General features: G+C 44.9%; 1 protein-coding gene across 1 annotated transcript; it reads right to left on the bottom strand.

Moving 5' to 3' along the window:
* Positions 1-9,762: 9,762 nt before the first annotated feature.
* On the bottom strand, positions 9,763-15,557 carry LOC141134953 (C-reactive protein-like). Its single transcript, XM_073624387.1, has 2 exons — positions 15,492-15,557; positions 9,763-10,871 (listed from the first exon to the last, which is right to left on the bottom strand). Exons 1-2 carry the CDS (start codon positions 15,547-15,549, stop codon positions 10,225-10,227), a joined length of 705 nt encoding a protein of 234 aa, XP_073480488.1. The 5' UTR covers positions 15,550-15,557; the 3' UTR covers positions 9,763-10,224.
* Between the last annotated feature and the right edge of the window lie 407 nt (positions 15,558-15,964).

The raw sequence follows: 15,964 nt of genomic DNA, 5'->3' as shown, positions 1-15,964 counted from the left end.
TGATAAAGCATCAGTGGAGAGATGACACGTTTTTTCCATATTAACTCTTACAGGAGAGAATTTCCCTTCCTAGGGGTAGATTTCATCTCACTTCCTGTTGTCTCCTTCCGTTTGCAAGTAGGTGTCGTTTGTAAGTTAGATGTTTGAAAGTAGGGGCCTGCCCTATATACTCTGCAGAAATGGAGGCCTTAGGTGTTGGTGTTGCCACAAAACTGTAAGTCCTCACAGTTACTCTTGGTGGGCGCTGGAACTGGCCCTGCTGTGAAATATTATATCAAGAATTGTAATTACATGCACCTGTTGAACAGGGGCTGAAAAATTGGACCTTTGGTGGTGGTGTTGCCACAACACTGTAAGTCCTCACAGTTACTCTTGGTGCTCGCAGGAATGGGCCCTGCTGTGAAATATTAGATCAAGAATTCTAATTACATGTCCCTGTTGAACGGGGAAGAAAGATTGGACCTTAGGCACTGGTGCCACAACACTGCAACCCCTCACAGATACTCTAGTTGGAGAGCAGGAATGAGCGCTGCTGCAAAGTATTGCATCAAAAGTTGTAATTACACGCCCCTGTTAAACAGGGGCAGAAAAATTGGGCCTTAGCCACTGGTGGCGGTGCCCAGAACCAAAAATGTTCTTCCAAGCTATTAGCATGAAAATTGAGGAGGAAGAGGATAATTACTCAGCATAACAGGATAGTCACTCAGCATCAGCATAGGCAGTCTTGAAGGGATCTGACATTTTAAAAAAATTATTCGGTTATATCAGCATCAGGTGCTTGATAGCTGGTGGTGATCCAAGACTGATTAATTTTTATGAAGGTCAGTCGATCGACCGAGTCGGTGGACAGGCACACCCTGTGATTGGTTATAAAGCCTCCAGCAGCACTGAATGTGCGTTCCGAAAGAAAGCTGGATGCAGGACAGGCCAGTAGCTCAATTGCATACTGTTCAAGCTCTGGCCAGTGATCCATCCTCAAGACCCAGTAACCCAGAGGATTTTCGGTCGGAAAGGTGTCCAAGTCTGATCTTGCCCCTAGGTATTCCTGCACCATGTAAAACAGACGCTGGCAATGGTTGCTGGAACCGATCATACCTTGGGGCTGCGGACTAAAAAATTGTCTTAACGCATCGGTCAGACGGCCACCTTCTCCACCGCTCCTTCTGTGACTGACCGAAGCCTCAGCAACACGTTGTCCATGACCAGGAATTTGTAACCTCTCAGGCTCTGGAAACGCGTTGCACAAACCTTTCTGCAAGGCCTCCCGAAGATGTTTCATCCTCTGCTCCCTTTGCGATGGCAAGATAAGGTCCGCAACCTTACCCTTGTAGCGTGGATCAAGGAGGGTTGCCAGCCAGTAATGATCCCTCTCCTTGATACCGCGAATACGAGGATCCTTCCGCAGGCTTTGCAGGATCAGGGAGGCCTTGCAGCGTAGGTTTGCTGAGGCATTCGGTCCGAAGTCCTCTGGGTCACTAAGGACGACATGATCCGCAGCCACGTACAAGTCCATGGGTTTCTTGGAACTGTAAATGATCCCTTGAAGACTGCTGCTGATGCTGAGTGCCAGGCTCCACCTCCATGCTGACACAATCCTCCTCCTCCTCCTCTTCCTGTGTGATTGGCGGGCATGCAGGAACACTGTCTGGATAAAGGGGGCCTTGAGAGGGAAGGAAGTCCTCCTCTTTCTGCCTCTGTTCTGCCTCAAGTGCCCTATCCATTATTCCACGCAGCGTGTGCTCCAACAGGTGGACAAGAGGGACAGTGTCACTGATGCATGCACTGTCACTGCTCACCATCCTCATGGCCTCCTCAAATGGTGACAGGACATTGCATACGAAAGAAGAAGAAGAAAATATTACAGCGCACACATGCAAAAAAGACATTTACCTCAAGCAAGGCTAGTTTAAAACACCTACATTTTCAAAAAAACATTATCAAAAAATATGGGGATTTGGTCACACCATATTGCTATATGGTGCTAAGCCCACTTACTGCGACAAAGTACCCCATAATCAGTGGGTCCTACACTATCCATGGAGTGGGAGAACCTGCATCTCTGAACCATGAGAGCATTACACTCTTCTAAATGGGAGAATCATAAAGTCTCCACCTATGACACAAGTGGACACTAATTAAAGGTACTTATGTGAAGGAGTGAGGTGCTCCGCACCCAAAGGGATTTGGTCAGAATCCATACAATATACAAACAAGATTAGGAGTTAGGACATTGCATGCATCCCTGATCATGGCTCACTGGCATTGGGAAAAAACCAAGCTCCCCTGTCCCTGTCCTGGTGCCATAGTCGCACAGGTACTCATTAATGGCCCCCTGCTGCGTGTGCAGCCGCTGCAGCATGGCCAACGTTGAGTTCCACCTGGTGGGCATGTCACAGATTAAGCGGTTCTTGGGCAGGTTAAATTCCTTTTGGAGGTCAGTCAGCCGAGCACTGGCATTATATGACCGGTGGAAATGCATACAGACTTTCCTGGCCTGCCTCGGGACATCCTGTAAGCCTGGGTACCTGCCCAACAACTGGAGCCAAATACAGGGCAATCTTAGAAGAAAACCTGTTAGAATCAGGGGCGCATGCGTGGCATGGATTGAGGAAGTCGCCTCTAATGAGAGCTCTCACCTCATATTTTGGTCTAAGTATCAGGAGGGGTCCAGATCTTTTAGGACCCCAGTAATGCCCTTTTCCTTTATCACCCCACATTTCAGTCTAGGGGTCTCGGGTATTTTAGAACCCAAGCAATGCCCTTAACCTCACTCCTTATCACCCAATATTTCAGTCTAGGTGGAATTCCCTGACTTCACAACCTTCTTTCTTATTTCTTAGCAGCAGAATAGATAATATTTTAGAATGTGTCATAATAGTAAAATGTACACTCACCGGCCACTTTATTAGGTACTTCTTGGTAGTACCAAGTTTGACCCCCTTTTGCCTTCAGAACTGCCTTCATTCTTGGTGGCGTGGATTCAACAAGGTGTTGGAAACGTTCCTCAGAGATTTTGCTCGATAGTGACATGATAGCATCACGCATGTGCTGCAGATTTGTTGGCTGCACATCCATGATGCCAATCTCCCATTCCACCACATCCCAAAGGTGCTCTATTGGATGGAGATAAGGTGAGTGTGTAGGACATTGGAGTACAGTGACCTCATTGTCCAGTGGTGAGATGATTGGAGCTTTGTGACATGGTGCATTATCCTGCTGGAAGGAGCCATCAGAAGATGGGGACACTGTAGTCATAAAGGAATGGACATGGTCAGCAACAATACTCAGGTAGGCCGTGGTGATTAAACCATGCTCAATTGGCACTAAGGGGCCCAAAGTGTGCCAAGAAAATTTTAGTTGTTGGTCTGGGTGGGGAAAACAACACCCTTTCTAAAGACACCTCATCCCAATGAAGACTAAAATGAGAGAGAAGAATAGGGGGGATTTTTGCGGTGTCAGATATAGAGATATACAATTGACTTGTTATATTCCAATTAATACTTTGTATGTACAATTTCATTCTATATTTCATGTATTGTTCTTATAATTCTGTTTTTTTCATTTATTTAGTAGTTTCAGCATAACAAACTTTTTGCACATCCCCTGAGGAAGCTTGAGTAGCGAAACATGTCGGGCTAGTGTGCAATACTCTCTGCTGTGATTTAATATTCCTCTGTATATGATGCTGACCACCAAATGCTTGTAATCCTATACTGTCTTAGTTACAGTATGTTTTGTTTGTCTTCTTTTTTAAGCATATTTTTATAATAAATATTATGTTTTATTCATAACAAGTCAATTGTATATCTCTATATCTGACACCGCAAAAATCCCCCCTATTCTTCTCTCCCATTTGTGCCAAGAAAATATCCCCACACTATTACACCCCCACCACCAGCCTGAACCGGTGATACGAGGCAGGATGGATCCATACGCCAAATTCTGACCTGACCATCTGAATGTCGCAGCTGAAATCCAGACTCATCAGACCAGGCAACGTTTTTCCAATCTTCTATTGTCCAATTTTGGTGATCCTGTGCCAATTGTAGCCTCAGTTTCCTGTTCTTAGCTGACAGGAGTGGCACCCGGTGTAGTCTTCTGCTGCTGTAGCCCATCTGCTATAAGGTTGGATGAGTTGTGCGTTCAGAGATGGTATTCCGCATACCTTGGGTGTAACGAGTGGTTATTTAAGTTACTGTTGCCTTTTTATAATCTCCAACCAGTCTGAACATTCTCCTCTGACATCAAGGCATTTTCCTCCACACAACTGCCGCTCACTGGATATTTTCTCCTTCCCTACTATTCTCTAGTAAACCCAAGAGCTAGTTGTGCGTGAAAATCTCACCACTTCAAGATGCCTAAATGCATTGAGTTGCTCTCCTGTGATTGGCTGATTAGCAATTTGTGTTACCAAGCAATTGAACAGGTGTACCTAATAAAGTGGCCGTGAGTGTATATTGTTGATGCTTCTGATATATGACGTAAAAGAGAGAATTATATTTTCATTTTGTGTGTCATTTTTATTATCCCAGCTGCAGCTCCAGGGAAGGAAGAGAAAATTGTATCCCTCTGTGAAGACAATTAGTTTCCATGTCGAGTATCGGGAGATGACATAAGACAAAGAGAACATGAATAGGATCCCAACTAGTGGGGGTGAAGATCCTTGACCTCTCCACACATAACGGTCCATTTCTGGCCATCATCAATAACTGGTGGCAGATATCAGATAATTTCGGTGAGTGAAGGTCTATATAGGACATAATGAATGCTGGACAATGACATGCAATGTCCCCCAATGTGGTGAACAATTGCATTGTGTCTCCTGATGTGCTGGACATTAGCATCATGTCCTCTACTTTGGAGAAGATCGGTATTGTGCCTCCCGATGTATTGGACAATAGTAATGTGTCACCCAATGTGTTGAACAAGAGTATTGTGTCTTCTGATGTGTTGGACAAAGGTATTGTGTCCCCCCCCCCCCGTGTAGTAGACAAAGGTATTGTGTTTTCTGTTGTGTTAGAGAATAGTATTGTGTCTCCAGATGTATGGGACAAAGTTATAGTGTCCCCCAATGTGTGGATAATGATACTGTGTCCTCAACCCTGTCCCCCAATGTTTGGGGCGCGAGTATTCTTTCACTCATTATGTGGACAATGACATTGTACCCTCCCGATATGTTGGACTATGGTGTAGTGTCCTCTCATGTGTTGGACAATGACATTCAATTTCCGTAGATGTGTTGGACAACAGTATTGTGCCCCCCAATGTGTTAGACAATGACATTGTGCCCCCTGATGTGTTGGAAAAGGATTTTGCGTCCCCCAATTAGACAATTATTGTGTGTTTGGAAAGGGCATTGTGTTCCCCCAATGTGTTGTACAATGGTCTTGTTTCCCCCAATGTGTTGGACAATGGTATTGTGTCCTCTGATGTGTTGGACAATGGCATTGTGTCCCCTGATGTCATTGGCATTGTGTCCGCTGATAGGTTGGACATTGGCATTGTGTCCCCTGATGTGTTGGACAATGGCATTGTGTCCCCTGATGTCATTGGCATTGTGTCCTCTGATGTGTTGGACATTGACATTGTGTCCTCTGATGTGTTGGACATTGGCATTGTGTCCCCTGATGTGATGGACATTGACATTGTGTCTCCTGATGTCATTGGCATTGTGTCCCCTGATGTGTTGGACATTGACATTGTGTCCCCTGATGTGATGGACATTGGTATTGTGTCCCCTGATGTGATGGACATTGACATTGTGTCTCCTGATGTCATTGGCATTGTGTCCCCTGATGTGTTGGACATTGACATTGTGTCCCCTGATGTGATGGACATTGGTATTGTGTCCCCTGATGTGATGGACATTGACATTGTGTCCCCTGATGTGATGGACATTGACATTGTGTCCCCTGATGTGATGGACATTGACATTGTGTCCCCTGATGTGATGGACATTGACATTGTGTCCCCTGATGTGTTGGACATTGACATTGTGTCCTCTGATGTGTTGGACATTGACATTGTGTCCTCTGATGTGTTGGACATTGACATTGTGTCCCCTGATGTGTTGGACATTGACATTGTGTCCCCTGATGTGTTGGACATTGACATTGTGTCCTCTGATGTGTTGGACATTGACATTGTGTCCTCTGATGTGTTGGACATTGACATTGTGTCCTCTGATGTGTTGGACATTGACATTGTGTCCTCTGATGTGTTGGACATTGACATTGTGTCCTCTGATGTGATGGACATTGAGATTTTGTCCTCTGATGTGATGGACATTGACATTGTGTCCCCCAATGAAGTTGTCCCGGTTGTGTCCTATAGTCAATGTTCATCACAGCAGATATGGACACTGAAGTCCCCTGACAAATGCTGTAAACTATCATGACTGGTTTATGATTATAGGTGGAGATCACGGATCCTCCCCTTGTGATGGGGGCGACCATATTGTTATTCCTGCTGCTCTTATCACAATGATCACATTTATCACCAGGATTCATGGCAAACTGGAGAGCCCAGAATGGAAGGCCAGTGTGCGGGACAAAGACATCTGCAGGGACGGAGATTGGAGCCAGGAAAGATGACCAGAATATGCAGCGGTTTACAAATTAGACCAATTTATCACAATGTAACAATGTTCATATGTCAAACCAATCTTTTTATAGTAACTCATCGCATTCCCAAATGAATAAACTGCCCTTCACAGGGCTTTATACTGACTTCTATTTGATTCAACTTTCGTGAGCTGCCAGCCATGTGCAATGGGACTGGGAGGGCATATTGTAACAGCCAATTAAATTTGAAGCTGCTCAGGTTTGAAGACAAAAGAAACCTTCTGACCGGTTGGTACAGAATGTCTTCTTTCCTTTGACCTCTCTGGAGAAGAAAGCTCACAGAGGACACACTATCTGGACATTGGATCCATGCATTTTATTTGGTGTCGCTGTACGGCTTGTGTTACAGTAGAAGGATTTGCCATACAAACTTAGATGAAAGAAAAAAATATATATAAACAGTAAGGTTTTTTAATATTTCAGAAGAGACATACTATGCCATATACCAGGGGTAGGCCACCTCGGCCCTCCAGCTGTGGTGAAACTACAAGTCCCATAAGACATTGCATGACCCTGACAATCACAGGCATGGCTCCTAGAGGCGGAAGCATGATGGGATTTGTAGTTTCACCACAGCTTGAGGGCCAAGGTTTCCTACCCTGGCCATATACAGAGGATGTGACATTCCTCACACATTCTCTGCAGGTGAATCCTCCTGGTTCACGTGTTTTTAAATGACAGGGATTCATTATACTGAGCTCCGTATGAGCGCATGTGCAGATCGGCGTACGTTCCTGGCATAGGCCGGGTGCCGGGGTAAATGAGTACCTTTGCACATGAGTGGGAGATATGCAGGGGCGGACTGACCATTCGGGCCCTCGGGCACTGCCCGAGGGCCCCATGCCACTAAGGGGCCCTATCGGGTTTTTAAATCCCAAGATTGTAGCTGCCCCGCCTCTCCAGTACCTTTTCAGTGTGTGTATGTGTATTCTGTGTGTGTATATTGTGTGTCTGTGTGTGTATACTGTATGTGTGTGTATACTGTGTGGCCCCATAATCTATTGCCTTGGGGCCCCATAATCTCCTATTGCCCGGGGGCCCCATAATCTTCTCCTATTGCCCAGGGACCCCATAATCTCCTATTGCCTAGGGGCCCCATGAGTTGTCAGTCCGCCCCTGGAGATATGTCACCCCCAGCCTGACCAAGATGGTAAAGATATTGAACCTCAAAGAAGTAAATGAGACAGCTCAGGTACATAGCTGGAATGGAGGTGGGTAGAGTACCGCTTTAAAAAATGTTCCTGTTATTAGTGGATTATGACTACAAAGGCTGCCATTGCTGATCACTGCCCTGGCTGTCATTTTAGTGCACATTACATTGGTCCATATGTTGTACCTGTGAAAATCAGTGTTGTAGTCAGGGCCTCTGATAAGGCAGTACAGCCAGCCCTCCTGTACTGGGCCCAGGACCCATCAGTTCAAAAGGAGGGCCCGGGCACCTGCTGAGTAGGAGTATCTGCTGTACTGTCTTATTGCAGACACCAATCCTCTTCTGTCTCCCCCTGCAGCACTGAAAGCTTCTCTTCCTCTCCGTCCCACCGGCTGCACTGCAAGGGGATTATTTCTAGCGCATGCACCCCTTCCATCTGCTTCCCTCCTCATCTGCCGGCAGCTGCTGTAGGCACACAGGGGAATGTAATGTACTGGCCCCTTGCTTTCCTTAATGAACACAGTGAGCGATCGGTACCAATCACTCCTGTGTCCATTCATCACTGAATCATAGTACTGTGATTACTATGATTCAGCTTGTGCATGAACAGGAAGCCTCAGAGTGCTTCCTATTCATTCATCTGTGCAGCAAAGGCTGCAGAGAACGGGACCGATAAATCTATGTCCTCAGTCACTTTCGGGCCGGTCTGCTGTCAGGCAAGCTGTATTGGGCCTTGTGATTTTTAACAGCAGCCATGGTTGTACTCACCACTATTGCAGTGATCCCACCACCTAATGGGTCCATTCACAGAACACCATGCATTTTCCTCAATAAATGCAAGTTGTTTTCTGACTGGATGAGGCATGTAGACAGGAGGATGACATCACAATCGCCCCCATGTCCAATCAGAGAATGTTCTGCATTCAGTGGGAAAAATACAGGGCGTTCTGTGAATACCGCCCATGCCAAGGGAGAGGCCCCCTGTGGTTGATATGCAACAGGGTAGCCACTCGACACGGGACATGGAAGGCATGAAAAATCAATAAATTAAAGGTGGTGATTGTCCACTTCCCACAGGTGTGACACATGTATGCTTTCATTTTGTCCAAGCTGGACCAATATAACTATGCAATAAAACTCATACCTGGACTTCAACTTTAAAAACTTTTGGAGTTACTTCATTGGAGAAAGCATGCAGATCAGGTCACATGCTGTGTGTTCGCTCCTGGTCAGTGACCCAGAGATTTTTCATAGAGATGAGTGGGCCGGTTCATTAAAGTCCCAGCAGACATAGGGGTTGATTTACTAAAGGGAAAAAGACTGTGCACTCTGCAAATGCAGTTGCTCCAGAGCTTAGTAAATGAGCAGATACTCTGCTGACTTCCATCATCCAATCATGTGCGAGCAAAAATGCTGTTTTTTTTTATTTTCCGTGCACGTGATTGGGTTCTCTTTGCAAAGTGAAGCCTTACCTCATTTACTAAGCTCTGGAGCATCTGCACTTGCAGAGTGCAACTGCACTTTCCAAAGTGCATAGTCTGTTTGCCTTTAGTAAATCAACCCCATAAGCTCAGGCCAACCAGCCAAACTTCACTTCACCTGGATGAGTGACCTTATAGTACAAAAGACCAGCACTGTCAGAATGACAAAAAGGCTGCTCCATGGAGAACATTCTGAGAAACTACCAACCTCCTGTGATGTCATCACCACCCCCTGTATGACATCACTGCCCTAATAAGAAACAATATACCTTATTAGAAGAACAATTAAGAAGGATGCCCAATATTTTCTTATAGGGGCAATAATGTAAATGTAGGCAGTTCATTTTTTATCCATAATAAGTTGTTCTTCAGCGGATCACCAATAGCAGCCTGCTTATCGTGGTTATGTGTTGGGATTGGTGGTTCCATTGAGGAGAAGGGTCAATAAGTGAATATTACATCTTTAATTCAGGTTATGATGCAACCTAAATATACAAAGCTTGGAATAACTGTTACTGTATCTGTGATGGATATTGCATGCTAATATTTTTAATGCAGAAACTGATACCCACAAAACCCATGCCAATTTCCAGAACCTGCCACCACTTCAAACGTAGGTGAAGACAAAACATTTTTTTTGTATCGGATGGTGTCTGGAAGGGTTAGACCCTCTACCAAGTGTTCATGGCTGTCTGTGTCTCTGCTGGGGAGATTCACTCTTTGTGTTGGTCCTGGTGGACGTTGTTTTTGGAATTTTAGAGAGCAGAAGGTAAGAGGAAATCTTCCAATGGGGACCAATGTGCTGGTGACTTTGTGGAGATTTCTTCACATTTCCCATTGTTTCTCTGAGGGAGGAAGTGAAGATAAATCTCCCCAGCAGGACAGAGGCAGCAACAAGAACCTGATGTTGATTTTAACCCTTTCCTACTCTACCCAAACCCCCAAAAAGTTTTGGCTTTTTATTTACACTTTAATAACATGGTATACATACTGAGCTGACGGACCCCCCAGACTTGCATTGAAGTTTAGGTTGAAGAAGAACTTCCCCTATCATTTCATAGACTAGAGATTTCCAACTAATGACATTTCCATAGCGGTCACCAGAGATGACTTTCTGGATGTCTCTTGGAGTCAGGACAACATCCCACATGTGGACATCACTTATTTCTCCAAAAAATGAAAAAGAAGAAGTCATAATTTCCCCCAAATTATTATGAACCTGCCCCAGAACAATGCTGGTTATACCATTGATAGAAGACCCTTTTGATAAGACTTTTCTGGGGTAGAGTTTTCCATTGGCCCAAAATTGGACCACACCAGTGTCAGAGTCCCAGGTTACACAGATGTGTCTCCAGTTCAAGGAATCCGTGTCTGTCTTAATATATTCAAGAATTCCATTTACTGCTATGGACCAGAGATTTAGAGAGTTTGAATAGAATATAAAAGCAGGACTCTTTTCTGTAGTAGCGAGAGAGAAGGGACTATAAGTACGTGAAAGATCACTGTAGACATTTAGACAGATGCTGACTTTCTGCAATGGCTTTGTAATTGCAGGTTTCAGAATGACATGATCTGAGCTCCTGTCTCTAGGGAAGATGAACACTTTCCCCTCCAAGTCTGGAAAACAAAGGAAAACATAAAACACATTACTGCTGCAAATCAATGTATACATTTTAAGTGTACCTAAAGCCTAAATTGTTATTTGTCCATTATGGATGGAGTGTGGATGGTTGAAACCTCTGTGAGGATCTCACTTCCTCTTATGCCGCGTACACACGAGCGGATTTTCCATCCAAGTTTTTTCCGACGGGATTCCGCTCAAGCTTGCCTTGCATACACACGGTCACGCAAAAGTTCTTTGAACTTTCGACCGTCAAGAACGCGGTGACGAGCCAAGAAAATGAAGTTAAATGCTTCCGGGCATGCGTGGAATTGTTACCGAGCGTTGGAATTTTGCCCGTCGGAATTGCCACAGACGATCGGAATTTCCGATCGGAACTTTTTCCGTTGGAAAAAATTGAGAACCTGCTCTCAATCTTTTGCTGGCCAAAATGCCGCCAGCAAAAGTCAGATGTAGCATACACACGGTCACATTTTCCGACCAAAAGCTCACATCGGACTTTTGCTGGCGGCATTTCCGACCGTGTGTACGTGGCATTAGCCTTCTGTTATGGTCAGTGTAGGTGTTTGAGGTAGTGCTGAACCTCGCTGATGGGTGAATGGTTTATGTTCTGAGCTACTGTATATGTGGGTATTGTAGAGACGGTTCTCTGTGGCTACCCAACTATTGGAGGCCATGAGGAGCTTGGTCCTACAAAGCTGTATTGGTGAATGAGGAGTGCCATGAATAATCATTTTAAAGTTTATATTGTTAAAGCAACTGTGTGTACGCAACCCTGCTTGACCCCTCCGCTAGTGCTGGCCAAGTCCCAAGGGAAGCATTCCTACCATGCAGAACCAAATATAATACACTCCATAATATGCTAATTTAGATTTTATTACATGTGGTAGTTTGTATGCTACACAGTAGAGAGGAGGGACATTTCAGGTTGGTTAATATGGGGATTCCAGAACCCTGTTTAATTAATTATGTGTGAGAAGCTCATGGTGGAGGTGAGATTGAACTGTTGGAAGCAATGGGACCTTATACTGAAGTTTAATCATCTTATAGTGTTGCTTCCCTGGTTCCCCCATCCACATGCTAATCACCCTTTTAAATAAAGTATTTCTGTTCTCATTAGATTCCTCATTTAGGACTCAGTGACATCATCACTGGTTCTCTATTCTACTCTATGGAGTGCAGGCAGATCATGGCTGGTGGGAGGGGCTGTCAGGGGGCTGTACAAAGCTTCCTGGAAACATCACAGCCCCCGGCCTCACTACTCCTCTCAAGAGTCCACAGACATGATGCAAGCAGTGGGCTGGCTATTGGGAGGAGTTATGCAAATATCAAAATGCCTTGATGGGTGGGTGTCGCTCTGGAGGAGTGGGCGTCCCTATGCAAGTTGTATTTGCATTCAGACTGCCCAAGTAATACACACATGTGAGCCGGCCATTAACAACAGAACTGAAATCCAACGAATGAAAATAGTGGGCCAAGGCAGTCAGGCTGTGGAGGAGAGGGTTAGATGATTTCCAGCCACAAAATGAGGCGGGTTCTATCTGCATTGCTGCAGCTTCTAATGCACATTGTGAGAAGCTCACAGTGTGCAGTGAAATAAAGGGAAGCCATTTCAGTCCAGGAGAAGAGCCGGTGCAACCATACTAGACTGAAGAGGAGGCCAGAGGGAAGATATAATAACAACCATGATGTATATTAAATATTAATACAATAAAATGAGGGGGTGATAGAAGGAAGATATCACTAGAGGAGAAGGCAAAATGAATGTCTCAAAGTGAGGTTTGACCCCCCCAGGGATGACATGATAGAACTGGAGTCTTCCCTGTGACACAATTGTTTCCAATGAGGAGGTCATGGAGCTCTAACAGATAGAATGATTTGGGTTCGGAGGTGGATTCATACTGTATATCTTTCAGGAAGAATTCTGTATTGTATGAAGATAGAAAGACTGAGCTTGGAAAAATAAGGGTTAAAATTATATTAACCCCTCAAAAGTTAAACAGGTGAGCAGAGGAAGATCTGAACACCCTGAGAAAACACTCTGGACACAAGAAGTGGTCGGCTTTAACTGTTTTTAGCCTGGTCTGAAGTTGCCTGGATCGACTTTCTCTTATATAATTCAGACTACTTTGCACTTGTGAGGGCTCAGTGTCCTACTTCCCAGGATAAGTGGTGTCTCTGGTCAAAAACAGTTCTCCTAACACTTCTCACACATTCCACACACTTCCCACACGTGTCTCACACATGTCCCACAACCTCCTAGGGTCGGCCATCTGCAGGATCCAACTCCAAGAACCCACCACCAGCAATCACTGGTGACACGGTTGAATGGAGATCAGTGCTCTCTCTTCTTCTCATGATCGCTCAATGCAGTGTGGTCCCATCATTTTATGGTATCATAATAATCATGGCTCCTGGTGCCATAGCAATGAGTAATTTGATGTCAGACAAAGAACACTTTATATAGAGCGCTTAGTAGGGGGTTCAAGGCCATTAGAATAAATGAAAAGATGGGGTGCAGTGGGGAGAAGTTGTGTGGGTCAAACTCATGTTAATGAATTACTTTTCATACAAGAGCCAGAGCCAGGTCCTTATCATAGGCGTCCATTCTGGGACACATTGGTTGTTAGGGGGTCTGCTGCCATTCATAACTGGGTTATGAGGTCTAGGCTATTGGCTGTTGATTATAAGTCAGGAAATGTGTTCTGTTCCCTCCACCTCCCCGCAGGTTATGAAGAACCTTGCCACATCTTCTTATTGGTCTACTGACAGCACAAGCAGTTATAGTGCTCACTCCCGTAAGGGCCGCTCTTTTGTCCCACGTTCCTTACCCAGATTAGTGCAAAGGCAGCCAGCCACACAGCAACAGTCACTCTATCTGTCTCAATGAACAACTTCGGGGATGGAGTTTTTTTAAATGTATTGCTGAATAACTTGGATAGGGCACAGGGAGCTGTGGGATACTCCATGAACACTGAACAGTAAGCAGAGGACTCTCTCCATGTTGCCCCTACTTCTTAGGACAGTCCCTCTAGTAATGGCCCAGAAAATGAACAGCACTGAGACACCATCAGAAATATCTCAGGCCAGGCAAACATTAGTATTGATGTGGATATAAATATTACTGCACTAACTCCAAAGCAACGTGAAAAAAGCTGCTACATAAACAATGTGACAAGAATACTGGAAAGCGAATAATATAAAATGTAACACTAAAAGATAAAAACATATGCATATATTTGTGAAAAATGCAAAAACTATTTTTGAATCATACAAAAATAATGCAAATGTGAAAAAGTCCAATGCCTGTAAAGGTCCTAAAAATTTGCCAAGGTGAGTCCGCCGCCAAATAGTGGCTAATCAAAGATGTAGTACACTGGAACTCCAAAAAAAAACAAAAAAAACAGCATACATATATAAGGATAAATACTGTGATCACAGAGTAAAAATAGGGGGCAATGTGAGAAGCAGAAAGCCAAGTCTGTCGCGTTTCATCCCAACGGATTTCAACTGGGGCATATTGCTGTTTTTTTAGAAATTAAAAAAAAAAAATTTTTTTGACCTTCACCATATGGAGGCGATTTTTTTCTTTGCATAAAGTTTCGGACAAGAGTTCCTTTGTGGCCCAGTTCTACCTCCTGTACCCAAGTTCCAGTCCTGGTGTTTCCAACATCCGAGCTCCGGTGCAGCGGCTGTTCACAACATCTCTTGGAGTCCTGTTTGGAGGTCCTTGGTCCCCTGGAGTCTCATTGATCTGCCGATTCTCGGCATCCTTGCTTTTACGACTCGTTGTCGCTGACATTCAAGTCCACCTGTTACGGTAGGAGTAGATATACTTCCCTTGCTTTTTGGTTGAAGATGCACCACTTTTGATGCCCTCACTGTGGGAGAGTTCCAGTGTACTACATCTTTGATTAGCCACTATTTGGCGGCGGACTCACCTTGGCCCTTTTTAGGACCTATACAGGCATTTAGTATTGATGCACAAGGGATGACAGCAGCAACAGTTAACAGGATCCTACCCTCAGGTCTGTACTCACTAGCCTAGCTCGGCCCACTACTCTGAATGCAACACATGTACACACTGGGAGTAGAGCAATGGGACAGCTCTTGAAAATTAGAGAAATGGCTATATACTACTTTCAATGTCAGCTCATCTCTGAGTTGGGAGACTGCCTTAATGTTAGACTTTCACATGACCACAGTTCCCATCTGGTCCCGGGCATTGGTGTGAATGCCTCTGGCAATTGTACCCCTATTGGCACAGACGTGCTGGGTCCTGTCCACACAATGGTGTAGTTGGAGAACCTGGTATAACTAACCTCATTTCCCCCAACCCGCCTGAAAGCTAGAGGGAAAAGAGGAAGAATCCCTGGTGCCACACATCCATGGTGTTCTATGGTGGTATTAAGAGAGGCAACCTCAGCCTGGGCTCCCCCCGGGCCACGCCCCCCATGTGTTTCACTCCATCTTCCTGAGCTTAGTCATGGGATCATGAAAACTATCAGAGACTCTGGGATCACCAACAATATTTGTGCGCAGGTCGAATCACCTACCTTCGTGTGCTAGAGACTTGAGATCAACAACAGCAGTTTTCATCAAGTCATATCACCTACCTTCTTGTGCCCAAGAAGCCAGGATCACCATTAGGAACAGCGGCACACACAGCTCCATCTCCCTGAATAACAAACATCAATTATTGGATGGAATGGTGTGAATCTCAGCTCAGCAGTATTTATATATTAATAGAATAGAGAGCTGCCCACTGCTGTGAGTGGATATGGCCAATCAGAAATTCAAAACTAAGCTTGACATTTAGATATAGCCAACAACCAACATGGTGGCCATGGTCCACAGTCAGATACCACTCTGCTTACTCTACCCAACTACAGCCATCTTCCCCTAGCCATTCTCAGTCAATCTCAGCATCTTTTCCTTATGGTCAATGGCCAGATCATAAACTGCCCCCTCTTTCCTCTGTCTGAGATCAGATCCCACTCTACCTCCTTTCATCCAGACCACAATTCTCTTTCACTCAGTCCACATCCATGTTAGCTTTCCTTTGTCTATTCTCCCCATGGTCTATGGT

The sequence above is a fragment of the Aquarana catesbeiana genome, linkage group LG03, assembly GCF_042186555.1.
Source record: "Aquarana catesbeiana isolate 2022-GZ linkage group LG03, ASM4218655v1, whole genome shotgun sequence".
Taxonomy (NCBI): domain Eukaryota; kingdom Metazoa; phylum Chordata; class Amphibia; order Anura; family Ranidae; genus Aquarana; species Aquarana catesbeiana.
Note: the sequence above shows the minus strand (reverse complement) of the source record. Positions and strands in the feature narration are given on the sequence as shown.